Source organism: Ranitomeya variabilis, chromosome 7, assembly GCF_051348905.1.
Source record: "Ranitomeya variabilis isolate aRanVar5 chromosome 7, aRanVar5.hap1, whole genome shotgun sequence".
NCBI lineage: Eukaryota > Metazoa > Chordata > Amphibia > Anura > Dendrobatidae > Ranitomeya > Ranitomeya variabilis.
Genome location: NC_135238.1, coordinates 231,431,907 through 231,446,480, shown reverse-complemented (window position 1 = coordinate 231,446,480; position 14,574 = coordinate 231,431,907). Strand labels below are relative to the sequence as shown.

The 14,574-nt window shown below is 43.7% G+C and overlaps 1 protein-coding gene across 5 annotated transcripts in view; it reads right to left on the bottom strand.

Annotated features, from left to right (window-relative positions):
- SPEG (striated muscle enriched protein kinase) overlaps nt 1-14,574 on the bottom strand; it is a 211,519-nt gene that overhangs the window by 94,258 nt on the left and 102,687 nt on the right. For 3 of the 5 annotated variants that reach the window (XM_077273132.1, XM_077273133.1, XM_077273137.1), the window contains exon 4: nt 2,073-2,162. In XM_077273132.1, the coding sequence (XP_077129247.1) occupies nt 2,073-2,162 (90 nt within the window). Of the gene's footprint in view, nt 1-2,072; nt 2,163-4,499; nt 4,530-9,070; nt 9,114-12,884; nt 12,924-14,574 lie in introns of all 5 variants that reach the window. The other 2 variants (XM_077273135.1, XM_077273136.1) reach the window with 2 other exon arrangements.

The following is a 14,574-nucleotide window of genomic DNA, read 5'->3' as shown; positions in this document are numbered from 1 at the left end:
ACTATTCTGCTGGTGCAGTCACTGTGTACATACATTACATTACTGATCCTGAGTCCCATCCTGATTTATACTCCAGAGCTGCACTCACTATTCTGCTGGTGCAGTCACTGTGTACATACATTACATTACTGATCCTGAGTTACATCCTGTATTATACTCCAGAGCTGCACTCACTATTCTGCTGGTGCAGTCACTGTGTACATACATTACATTACTGATCCTGAGTTACCTCCTGTATTATACCCCAGAGCTGCACTCACTATTCTGCTGGTGCAGTCACTGTGTACATACATTACATTACTGATCCTGAGTTACATCCTGTATTATACCCCAGAGCTGCACTCACTATTCTGCTGGTGCAGTCACTGTGTACATGCATTACATTACTGATCCTGAGTTACATCCTGTATTATACTCCAGAGCTGCACTCACTATTCTGCTGGTGCAGTCACTGTGTACATACATTACATTACTGATCCTGAGTTACGTCCTGTATTATACTCCAGAGCTGCACTCACTATTCTGCTGGTGCAGTCACTGTGTACATATATTACATTACTGATCCTGAGTTACCTCCTGTACTATACTCCAGAGCTGCACTCACTATTCTGCTGGTGCAGTCACTGTGTACATACATTACATTACTGATCCTGAGTTACATCCTGTATTATACTCCAGAGCTGCACTCACTATTCTGCTGGTGCAGTCACTGTGTACATACATTACATTACTGATCCTGAGTTACATCCTGTATTATACTCCAGAGCTGCACTCACTATTCTGCTGGTGCAGTCACTGTGGACACACATTACATTACATGTTACATTATTTAACATAAATTTGATGCAGGACATCCCACCTTCTACCCTCACACTGTATTATAGATTCTCATTGTGTAAGATATGTGTTTCGCAGACGGTTGGTGTCCTGATCGCGGTGCCCACAGGGGATACTTGCTGGATGCTGTTGGTGCACAGTGTGGTCGGGTAAAGGGCAGAAGCTCCTTAATAATATTTACTACGCTCCCGCTGGGGATAGGGGATGATTACAAATGTATCGCCTGCTATGCGGTACACAGATCAGGGTTCCGCTCCACAGCTGCCAGGATATCTGTTTATTTCGTCCAGATCAAAGATATTTCTACCAAGCATGAAATGTGGGATACTGTAACTCAGCCGTCAATAGCAGCGGAGCTTGTACCCAGCGGCCGTGGCTGATGTAGGGGCACCTACTGTATATGCCACAAGTCATTCAACCCGTCAGCATTTGCAACTAACTCCCAGATGTTCCTTCTTTATAGAGAATAGACAAAAAATGTGACAACTGCACCAGATATGTGGCGCGGGGAATTGTCAGACCCCCTCCCCAATAACAGAGTGCATTAATTAGAAGGCAGTGACAATTAGCATACAAAAAGGTTTTTCCCAGGACAAAGAGAATATACATCCACAACCTGACACATATTTATTATTCCTCTAGAAGAAGAAATGAATGATAACTCTCATCCTCTGCCGTTTAACCCTTTGTACACTATATCTCATACTGATGATCACAGTGTAAAAGCTAATGGGAACCTCCTTTGTCACAATTTTAAGGGTGGAAAGTGTAACAATTGTTGACCGTCATCCTTAATAGGATCCTAAAAATTCACCCTCGGACATTATTTTATATTTAAATATTTACTTTCATTAGTTGGAGCTCTGCCTGTACAGACCTAGGGTGCTGCGATAACATTCTGCATGTCCCTGGCCACCACTAGGGGGAGCTTACTGCATTCTGTACACTCATTGATCATAGTAATAACAGTGTATGCACAGAGCTCCCCCCAGTGGTGGCTCCCCCCAGTGGCACATAACGCTATGCAGTGGATTTGTAGTTCTACATTAGATACATGGAGCTATAAAGATATATTAAGTAATTAATCAGTGAAGAATTTAACACCCGCCAAAAAATGAAAAAAATGCCGACTCAGTTTTGTAAGAGGTTACTGTTAATATCTGATTCATAAGTACTTTCCCTCATGAATCCACCTCTGAATGCAGTTATTTGGGGTCTGGCATGGTAGGTCTTACCTGAAGGTGTTCCCAGAGGTGTGTTATTCGGGGCTCGTATTGTGCGCTGTAGCTGGGGCCCTCCAGTGTCCTCTTCGCCCGGCTCAGAGTCTGTATGAAGAAGAAAAACACTAATAAATTGTGGATTAAGGACTCTGTATAAGTGGATCCACCTTGTTGCACTGCTCCATGTATGTCATGTAACCAGGAGTTAATATTTATTTGCTGGTTTAATGCATCCACCTCGAAACCCAAATCTTACAGTACCATCCCTCTGTGACATAGGCATCTAATAAAGGTGGTCATAAGTTTCTTAATCTTTTAATGAAAAGTTACATGATTTTCCAATATACCTTATGATATTATCTGTTCTTCAATATGAGGAATCGCACTATTCCTGGACATTCTATGCCTTATAGCTGCCATTTTCACCAGTTTTCCCCTTTGCAAGCTCTCTCATTTTCAGCAACCTCTGAGCTCCTGTGTGGAGACTAGCTGCTACGATGTCTCCCATACACAGCACACACAGACATGAGGGATTGCTGCTCTCCTGTCTCTACGTAGCACAAGTTCAGAAGCATCAGCGGAATGGAGGATATTATATAGCAGTACTGAACAGTGTAGATGTGAGTCCAGCTCTAGGTTGGAGCAAATAATCACTTGAACTCAGCAGCAACATGTAGAGCATTGTATAAAGTGTGGAAGGTCGGCTCACTTAGGTGCTCCTCGAGGTAGACACAGGCACACGTGTGGTTAAAGTCTCTGGGTGGTTTATTGCATCATAAACCAAAAAACCCAAACTGGTAACAGAAAACAGCCTGTCCGGCTCAAATGAAAATAAAAGGTTCATATACAGTCCTGCCCAGGTCCTCTGGGACAACACATATGGCAGCTATCTCAGGAGCTAGCAGTCAGGAGGCTCCTACCTCCACACAACACAGACAAAGAAAAAAAACTGGACATTTATTTCTCCAGCCACACCCTGGAGGTGCAGATATGGTGAGTAGGCGTCCTGCCCATCTCTTACCTACTCACCTAAAAACCCGCCCATAACATGGCTGCTTAACTCCTTCAGCACGTAGCATGCTGAAAAGAAACTTATGGGTTGCTAGTTCACGGCAGAAAGCAATCTCCGTGACACATATCTCCCCTCACATACAGTGTCAGTGACCCTGTCACAAGGGGTACTGAGCAGTGAAGCTGGGAATCCAGCTCTGAAGCGAGATAAAATAATTACTAGAAAGCAGCAACATGCAGGAGATTATACAGCAATACTGAGCAGTGTAGCTGTGAATCCATTGTTGGGATGAGATGTACACTCACTAGAAAGTAGTACCAAAGTCCATTTGTGTTTTTGTCTTTCACTCTGCTCCTTCTCTTAACTTCTTCCCTTCCCATCTACATAATTTTCAATGGGCAGCTATGATCTCATTCCTCAATGAGTTGGCAGTTCATTTTGTTTTAGCAATTTTTCAGTTCAAGATGCAGGTTGGTTGGAAGAGAATTAGATCATAAATGAAGGGAAAAGGAGATTTCTCTTATAATATATATTATAAAGTTTCTTATATTCGCTGATTTATGTTAGGTTTATTGAAAGGACAGTCATCATTCCAGATCTGTGCTTGCTGTCATAGAATGAACGCTTTCATTGTTTATTCCCACTAATAAAATTCATCTCCATATTATCTCTAACATCTCATAAACAATGCAGCCCTCAACATAAGCCATTCAAAATGAGCAAATAGTTTGGCTGCAAATATAATTCATGTCAGATTTTTAGAAATTTTTTTGAAACTGCGAATTCAAACAATCTGCAATTTGCTTCATGCGAATCTCCTAAACTGTCTGGCACCATTTTACAAAATTGCAGGCATCAACCAGACGGAGATTACATGACCTGGAGCACGGCAGGGCAGGCCTACCCATAGTAAATTATAGCCATCACATGGTATACCACAGCCAATCAGCAAAGAAGGTCATAGCCCGTATAAAAGCCAAGGCAGGGAATGTAGCAGCCATAGTGTTGTGAATCTGGACAGGATGTCACAGCTCATGGCTTATCCAGAAGGAGAAAAAGCCATAAAATACTGAAGAAACTGTACAGATAGTGTATGACAGCAGAGCAGTGAAGAAGATTAGGGTGTGAGAAAAAGAGAATAGCGTCATATACATTTTTTAGGTCAATTGAAGTATTTTTTTTTGCCATAAATTGAATTTCCTATTAGAAAATCTGTCAAATTCGAATTTCTAAAAAATGTGCTCATCTCTATAAGCCTTTGCTAAAATCATTAATCATATATACACGTCAAGTCCTGTAAGGATCCCATCTATTGTAATGATACACTGCTGTACGTCTCATTGTTAAAGGACTTCATCATTTGTAACAAAAACAGACATACACGATTATGGTTGGTTTAAATATGCAGAATTGGGAGATACTTGTCTTACCATAGCTGTGTTTCCTGCAGGAGCGGAATACTTCGCTTCCGTAGGGGCAGCGAGAGAAAAAGATATATCACAAACTGTTAGTAACAGCCCAAGTAGTTCAAGCATGCAAGTCCATGCAATTACATTCATGCAAGCCGCACTTCTACCTGTCAACACTAGAGGCCGCTGCAACACTAATCTATCAATGAGTTGCAGTTTCTAGTGATGACCTCTAGAGGTCACCAGCCAATAGTACAACTCTAGGGGATATTTTTCTCAAAAAATTTGTCATTTATGTGTCATTTTGGACGGGATTGGTATCTTCCAGGAATTGTATCTTTATTGGAATCCGTCTGTATCTAGTCCTGATATATGGGTAATAATTTAACTTCAGACCCCTCTTGTCTTGCCTTCATTCTTGGACTATGGTGGCATTTCCCAAATTCATATAGACCATGGAGAGAATATATGACACATGGCATGACATCTCTCTATGGGATTGTGATGGTAAATATTGTACACACAGCTATATTAAGAGTGGTGACATCATTGTGCAGGTATGATGATGTCATCACGCCTTAGTCTAGCTACCAGCCTTGGCCTGGGGTTTATGTGTTTCATTGGCTCCTCTACCATTAGTATAAGAATGGACCTGTTAGTGGGGCCTGCTGGAACTCTTTATAGAGTACATGTATAAATAAGCCAATGTGAAGGATCAGTGATCAGTGGCGAAAGCAGGCAGTGAGTGTTCAATTTCCCTACAGTGCCTCCACTGGAGAAATGAGGTATTACATATTTTTCAATTAAATGTAAATGAGCTGTCTGGGTAATGCATGGCCCTGATGAATCCTCCAGACAGTACTAGTTCTTCTCCACTCCTCTTCAAATATGTTTCCCACAGCCCCTAATTACACTGAGTGCAGAGGATCCTGGTTCATGATTGGATATTTCTGTGCCCCAAACAGGTTATTTCTAAGTATGTAGATGAGATAAGAGACTCATCAGACCCGGTCAGACATAGGTTATCATGATGATTCAGGAACTTATTTTAAGTTAAAATGTTTAGATTTTATTTAATGTTTTGGTAAAATTCAGAACAATGCCCAAAAGTAACAAAATCTGAATAAATACAATATATGTGGTCTAATAAATAACGAGAAAAAATAATGTTCTAAATGAAAATATTCACCTTAACATTCACAAATATATAAAAACAATGCAAGGGTGGTTTTGTGCTCACGTAGATGTATAGGAATGGTGTATGCACATAGATCTCCATGGTTGGCAGGTATAGGGTGACACAATGAGCGCTCAGGCTAGGGTCACATTTGGACGTCTTACACATATATGTCAAAAATATCTGCAAGCGTGTGCCATGTCTCCAACTACATCTGTCTGATCATCAAATTATACATCCATCTCTACAAATCTGCTTTTTTTTCTTTGTAAAAACGTATCTGTTTTTGTTTATTTATTCTTTTCTCCACTAGTTTGTAACTGGCACAGATAGGAAGAAGTGTACGTTTTAGATCTATTGAAACATTTCAAAACATCTCCCATTCATGATAATGGAGAAAAGACCATGAGCGTTTTTTATACTCAAAATGGTCAAATACTTTATTTGTCCACTACAATGAAAAAAACTCCAATACGAAGGAAACCTGACCAAATGGAGACATTTTTTACATTTTTTTTTTAAATTCAGAATAATATTTTTGCAATCCAGCTTTATACATCCAGTGCAATGCGCTGTATAAATGTGACCTAGTGAACGATAATACAATGTTCTTGTCATGTGGCTGCTGCTGCTGTCATAGAACTACAACTCCCAGAATGTCCTGACTGCCTGCAGCTGGGATAACAATACCACACAAGAAGATTTCCCAACACTGAATTAATGGGCCTGAACTATGGCATCTGGTCAGGGGTATAAATGATGGTGTCTGGGTCTAAGGTCTGAATTTTAGGGTATGTGTCCACGTTCAGGATTGCATCAGGATTTGGTCAGGATTTTTCATCAGTATTTGTAGCCAAAACCAGGAGTGGGTGATAAATGCAAAAGTGGTGCAGATGTTTCTATTATACTTTTCCTCTAATTGTTCCACTCCTGGTTTTGGCTACAAATACTGATGGAAAATCCTGACCAAATCCTGATGCAATCCTGAACGTGGACACATACCCTAAGGCTAAGTTCACACGTTGCAGAATTGCCGCGGAAATTTCCGCGGCAATTCTGCGCCTCCTGCCGCGGGTATATCGCATGCAGAATTAGCATGCATATACCCGCAGAAAACTAGCGTTTTGCAAGCATAATTAGCTTGCAGAATGCTAGAGTTTTCCAAGCGATCTGTAGCATCGCTTGGAAAACTGACTGACAGGTTGGTTACACTTGTCAAACATACTGTTTGACAAGTGTGACCAACTTTTTACTATAGATGCAGCCTATGCCGCATCTATAGTAAAAGATCGAATGTTTAAAAATAATAAAAAAAATAAAAAACATGGTTATACTCACCTGCAGACCTCAGCGGCGTCCGTTCCTATAGCTGTTGTGCGGTGAAGGGCCTGTGATGACGTCACGGTTTGTGATTGGTCACGTGACCGGTCACATGCGGTCTCGCGACCAATCACAAGACCGTGACGTCATCGCAGGTCCTTCACCGCCCAGCAGCTATAGGAACCGAAGCGGCAGCGTGCAGCGGAGAGGCCGGAAGACTGCGGGGGACATCGAGGGTGAGTATATCGCTATTTTTTATTTTAATTCTTTTTTACCAATTATATGGTGCCCAGTCCGTGGAGGAGAGTCTCCTCTCCTCCACCCTGGGTACCAACCGCACATAATCTGCTTACTTCCCGCATGGTGTGCACAGCCCCGTGCGGGAAGTAAGCAGATCAATGCACTCCTATGTGTGCAGAATCGCCGCGATTCCGCAATTTTAATGAACATGCTGCTTTTTTTCTGGAATGCGATTCCGCTCAGGAAAAAAATGCAGCATGTGCACAAAAAATGCGGAATGCATTCTGTTACATAGGATGCTTAATGGTAGCGTTTTTTTTGCGGTTTTATAGCGTTTTTATAGCGAAAAAACGCGAAAAAAACGCGAAAAATATGCTACGTGTGCACACAGCCTTAGGGTCACAAATATGGGTCTAATTATTGGTATGAATGATAAGGTCTGAACTCTTAGGGTATGTGTCCACGTTCAGGAAACGCTGCGTTTTTGACGCAGCGCTGAGCCGCAGCGTCAAAAACGCAGCGTCCAGATGTTACAGCATAGTGGAGGGGATTTAATGAAATCCCGTCTCCACTGTGCAGGAAAAAACGCATGCGTTTTTCCCGCGAAAACGCACATGCGGTGCGTTTTTTAAGAACGCAGCATGTTGCTACAATGAGCAAAACACGCAGGAGCACCGCAGGTGACCTGCCAGTGACCTCAGGTGCATTTTTGGTCAGGATTTTACTTGCATAAAATCCTGACCAAAGCCTGAAGCAAAACTGAACGTGGACACATACCTTTAATGTTGGCACCTAAATTATGGGTCTAGTCTGTTTTTTTAAAACAGAATCTGTCAGCAGGTTTTTGCTAGCCCATCTGAGAGCAGTATGATGTAGGGCCTGAATCCCTGATTCCAGCGATGTTTTTTCTGATGCAGATCTAGCAGTTCTCTGACTGCTGAGCTCTGAATAACCCCGCCCACACCACTGATTGGCAGCTTCCTGCCTATGAACAGTGAACACAGGATGCTGCCAATCAGTGGTGGGGGCGGGGTTAGACTACTTGGCTGCAAGGTTATTAGTCCTCTAGTGATCATTTCCTGATGATAAAACAGTGATTTTATCTAAACTACAGCAAGCAGCAAGGTAAGTGACACATCGCTGCAATCAGGGTCTCTGTCTGTACATTATACCGCTCTCAGATTAGGTAGCAAAAACCTGGTGTCAGATTCCCTTTAACATTGGGCTCTGAATTTAGCAGTATGTTCTCATTCGTGAATTATGGGGGCCTGTGCTGGGGACCTAATTATAGAGTATGACCTGTTGTCTGAAATTTTGGGGTTTGAATTAAGAGAATCAATCTGGGATCTGAATTATGGGCTTTAGTCCAGGGTCCAGATTTTTAAGTTTGGCCTGGGGCCTGAATTATAGCTTCTGGGATTTTACAACTAGGGGCCTAATGAGGTCTAATCTGGCATCTGAATTATGGATTATGGTCTGGAGTCTTAATATTGGGGTCTACATTTTGGGATCTGGTCTGAGGGTCTGATTTCTAGAATAATTTTGAGTTCTAATCTTAATCAAAGGGATTATCCAGGCTTAAAAATGGTGAATAATAACTGTTATTGGCGTCATCTCGCTATACTCTTGATTGTAAGGTTCTTTAAGGGGCAGGAGGTTTTGACAATCCCCTCACTATAACAAGCCACCCCCAACAAACGTCCCACCAGGAGCCCCCCCACCCTCATAAACCACCACTGCCACCTATGCAGAATATATATATATGTTTGTGAATGTTCCATGGACGCCATTATCTGACGTGTTACAACAGATGTTGGGGTGCACATCACGATGGGATGATGTTTAAGCAACGCACCATGAGTAAATCGTCCGAAGACCCTCCGGGAGTGTCCTGATTTCTACAGGAGAAAGAGAAGCATCTGAATTAACGTCTATGACAGTAGATTGAAGGCACCGACAACCTCACAATGACCCCAGCCGGATTTTCGCTCATAACCTACAGGTTGTCACAGATTTACATTGCATCAGATGATAACGACTCCAGTAGGAATTTGCGGTCTGTTGTCATGGTAACGGCCGCTGACCCTGTCACTATCAGTAAAGGTCTTTCCATCGCTGTACGATAATGCGGAAAAACAAGAAGCAACGACCCCCCAGCTTTCCATATCGCAGTGGGGGGAGCAAAAATCTGCAAGTGCTCCTGTAACTGGCGTCAGCGATGGGATCTTATTAGCGGATCTGAATGTTGCTGGGTTGATATCCAGGAGGACATGATCGCTGCAAAGAAATACCTAAGGCAATGGCACCATATTCGACCGATCTAGTCGTAACCAGGACCCTGATGTCTTAGGGGGCCCAATAGCCGCTCATCTACACAAGAATCACCCACCATCCTTATACATAGCACAGGGTTGGCAGAAGAATGTTATTACAGATTTCTTGCATATCTTTGGGGTCAGCTGCTTCCCTTTACAAACCATTGAGTTATGATAAAACTCTGGATCCCTGCAGCCTTTTCTATATTATAGAGTCAATGGGACCAGAAGAAACCTTTATGCTGTTAATTTCCTCTAATGGTGGCTGTACAAATATAAATGTTGTGAGCTCCTCCTAGTGGTGGCTGCATAAATCTGTATGTAGTGAGCTCCCCCTAGTGGGGCTGCATAAATCTGTATGTAGTGAGCTCCCCCTAGTGGGGCTGCATAAATCTGGAAGTAGCGAGCTGCCCATAGTGGTGTCTGCATAAATCTGTATGTAGTGATCTCCCCATAGTGGTGGCTGCATAAATCTGTATGTAGTGATCTCCCCATAGTGGTGGCTGCATAAATCTGTATGTAGTGAGCTCCCCCTAGTGGGGCTGCATAAATCTGGAAGTAGCGAGCTGCCCATAGTGGTGGCTGCATAAATCTGTATGTAGTGATCTCCTCCTAGTGGTGGCTGTATAAATCTGTATGTAGTGAGCTTCCCCTAGTGGTGGCTGCACAAATCAGGAAGTAGCAAGCTCCCCATAGTGGTGGCTGCATAAATCTGTATGTAGTGAGCTCCCCCTAGTGGGGCTGCATAAATCTGGAAGTAGCGAGCTGCCCATAGTGGTGACTGCATAAATCTGATCTGTATGTAGTGAGCTCCCCATAGTGGTGGCTGCATAAATCTGTATGTAGTGAGCTCCTCCTAGTAGTGGCTGCATAAATCTGTATGTAGTGAGCTCCCTGTAGTGGTGACTGTATAAATCTGTATGTAGTGAGCTCCCCCTAGTGGTGGCTGTATAAATCTGGAAGTAGTGAGCTCCTCCTAGTGGGGGCTGTATAAATCTGTATGTAGTGAGCTCCCCCTAGTGGTGGCTGTATAAATCTGTATGTAGTGAGCGTCTCATAGTGGTGGCTGTATGAATCTGTATGTAGTGAGTGTCTCCTAGTGGTGGCTGTATAAGTCTGTCTGTAGTGATCTCCTCCTAGTGGTGGCTATATAAATCTGTATGTAGCAATCTCCTCCTAGTGGTGACTGCATAAATCTGTATGTAGTGAGCTCCCCATAGTGGTGGCTACATAAATCTATACGTAGTGAGCTCCCCCTAGTGGTGGCTGCACAAATCTGGAAGTAGCGAGCTCCCCATAGTGGTGACTGCATAAATCTGATCTGTATGTAGTGAGCTCCCCATAGTGGTGGCTGCATAAATCTGTATGTAGTGAGCTCCTCCTAGTAGTGGCTGCATAAATCTGTATGTAGTGAGCTCCCTGTAGTGGTGGCTGTATAAATCTGTATGTAGTGAGCGTCTCATAGTGGTGGCTGTATGAATCTGTATGTAGTGAGTGTCTCCTAGTGGTGGCTGTATAAGTCTGTCTGTAGTGATCTCCTCCTAGTGGTGGCTATATAAATCTGTATGTAGCAATCTCCTCCTAGTGGTGGCTGTGTAAAACTGTATGTAGTGAGCTCCTTCTAGTGGTGGCTGTAAAAATCTGTATGTAGTGAGCTCCCCTTAGTGGTGGCAGGTGGCTGTATAAATCTGTATGTAGTGAGCTCCTCCTGGTGGTGGCTGTATAAATCTATATGTAGTGAGCTCACCCTAGAGATGACTATAAATATCTACATACAGTGAGCGCTTCCTAGTGGTGGCTGTATATATCTGTATGTAGTGAGCTCCCTCTAGTGGTGACTGTATAAATCTGTATGTAGTGAGCTCCCTCTAGTGGTGACTGTACAACTTTTTATGCAGTAAGCTCCCTTTAGTGATGGTTGCATACATTTTAATGCTGTAAGCTCTTGCTAGTGTTGGCTGTATAAATCTGTATTCAATGAGATCCCTCTAATGGGAACTATGTAAATCTGTATACAGTGAGCTCTCCCAAGTGGTTTCTGTATAAACCTGTATGCAGTGAGTTATCCCTAAGGCCGGTTTCACACGTCAGTGGCTCCGGTACGTGAGGTGACAGTTTCCTCCCGTACCGGAGACACTGACACACGTAGACCCATAAAAATCAATGCATCTGTTCAGATGTCATTGATTTTGTGCGGACCGTGTGCGGACCGTGTCTCCGTGTGCCAAACACGGAGACATGTCAGTGTTCGTGGGAGCGCACGTTTTACACGGACCCAATAGAGTCAATGGGTCCGCGTAAAACACGGACCTCACACGGACATTCTCCGCCTGGGGTCCGTGTGCGTGCCGGAGACAGCGCTACAGTAAGCGCTGTCCCCCCCACATGGTGCTGAAGCCGGTATTCATATCTTCCCTGTAGCAGTGTTTGCTATAGAGAAAATATGAAGAATAGTGTTAAAAATAAAGATCCATGTGTCCGCCGCCCTCCCACCCCCTGTGCGCCCCCCCGCTGGTCAGAAAATACTCACCCGGATCCCCCGTCGGCTGTCGCTCCTTCCTGGTCTGGCCGCGGCTTCTCTACTGTATGCGGCCGATTACACTCATGAATATGTGGCTCCACCTCCAATAGGGGCGGAGCCGCCTATTCATGAGTGTAAATGAGCGGCCCCACGTGACCGCATACAGTAGAGAAGCCGCGGCCAGACCAGGAAGGAGCGACTGCCGACGGGGGATCCGGGTGAGTATTTTCTGACCAGCGGGGGGGGCGCACAGGGGGTGGGGGGGCGGCGGACACATGGATCTTTATTTTAAACACTATTCTTCATATTTTCCCTGCAGCAAACGTTGCTGCAGGGATGATATGAATCGCAGCTTCAGCACCATGCAGAGTGGGTACCACACGCTCCGTGTGGTACCCACTCGCCATACGGGCGGCACACGTGTGCCGCCGGTATGGCCTCCGTGAGTTCCCAGGCACACGGACACGGATAACTCCGGTACCGATTTATTCCGGTACCGGAATTATCTGGACGTGTGGGACAGCCCTAATGGTGGCTATATAAATCTGTATGCAGTAAGTTCTCTCTAGGAGTGTATGTATAAATTTATACACAGTGATTTCCCCTTAGTGATGACTGTTTAAATCTTTATATCCTGAGAAATGTCTGTATAAATCCTTATAGAATGAGCTCTTTAGTGGTGGCTGTATAAATCTGTATGTAGTGAGCTCCCCCTATTGGTGGCTGTATAAATCTGTATGTAGTGAGCTCCATCTAGTTGTTGCTGTATAATTGTGTATGCAGTGGGCTCCCCCTAGTGGTGGCTGCTGGCAGCTAGAACTTTATCATTTCACCTTAGGCTTGTGTCCTGGGAAGCAGGGGAGTTCCGAACTCTGTAAAGACATATCAAATATCACCTGTTATTAGACATATATTTTACAGTCATCCTAATCAGCTACTTATAGGAACGCTGTCTGACAATTTATGGAGTACTGCATGAAGATCTGCAATATACCGTGCAGATAGGATGCTGCAACAGTATCTAAATAGATTTGCCTTTCAGGAAGACTTTATTTTTACATTATCAAAAGCTACATTAATGCCTATTTTTCCTTGGTAATTGGCCTTTCCTTTTCAGAATTGTTTCATTGTCATTTGGGAAGAGTACTTAAAGAGTCACCTTAAATACAATGGCTGCTACATCAAATGCTGATAATAAATTGTTACTTTTCATTTGTTTGCTAATACTCCACCTGACTCTACACAGGAGGGAGTTAATTCTTTGGAGCCATTAATGGATGCCATTATCAGAATGATACTGGGAACAGACTGACTGACAGGTGAATGCAGGTCACAGTGATCTTCTCATAAATCAGCGAGGAGAAGAATGGACTGTGATGTAAAAGCTCTGTGACCCAGGTCTGTCTGATCCAAGCTGGCAGCCAGCCCATCTCCTCCAGTGAGCAAACAAATCAAATGATTAGCTGGCCGCCTATGATCAACCTTCCACTAAACATTACAATGTAATTTACAATCATTCTGCTGTCTCACTGCCATCACTAGAGAGTCACTAAGATAAGCAGATGTGCAAAGTAATAACTTATATGGAGAGTATTCACAATCCGCTATCATACAGCCAGCATAAAAAGCAATATTCTAGTTTATTCTAAAGGTACCGTCACACTAAGCGACGCTGCAGCGATACAGACAACGATGCCAATCGCTGCAGCGTCGCAGTTTGGTCGCTGGAGAGCTGTCACACAGACCGCTCTCCAGCGACCAACGATGCTGAGGTCCCTGGGTAACCAGGGTAAACATCGGGTTGCTAAGCGCAGGGCCGCGCTTAGTAACCCGATGTTTACCCTGGTTACCAGTGTAAAATGTAAAAAAAAAAACAGTACATACTTACATTCGCGTCCCCCGGCGTCCGCTTCCTGCACTGACTGAGCGCCGGCCCTAACAGCAGAGCGGTGACGTCACCGCTGTGCTGTGCTTTCACTTTACGGCCGGCACTCAGTCAGTGCAGGAAGCGGACGGCGGGGGACACGAAGGTGAGTATGTACTGTTTGTTTTTTTACATTTTACACTGGTAACCAGGGTAAACATCGAGTTACTAAGCGCGGCCCTGCGCTTAGCAACCCGATATTTACCCTGGTTACCATTGTAAAACATCGCTGGTATCGTTGCTTTTGCTGTCAAACACAACGATACACGGCGATCTGACGACCAAATAAAGTTCTGAACTTTAATCAACGACCAGCGACATCACAGCAGGATCCTGATCGCTGCTGCGTGTCAAACTAAACGATATCGCTAGCCAGGACGCTGCAACGTCACGGATCGCTAGCGATATCGTTTAGTGTGACGGTACCTTTACAGTGAGGGCAGTATTATAGTAGTTATATTCTTGTACATAGGGGGCAGTATTATATTAGTTATATTCTTGTACATAGGGGGCAGTATTATAGTAGTTATATTCTTGTACATAGGGGCAGCATTATAGTAGTTATATTCTTGTATATAGGGACAGTATTATAGTAGTTA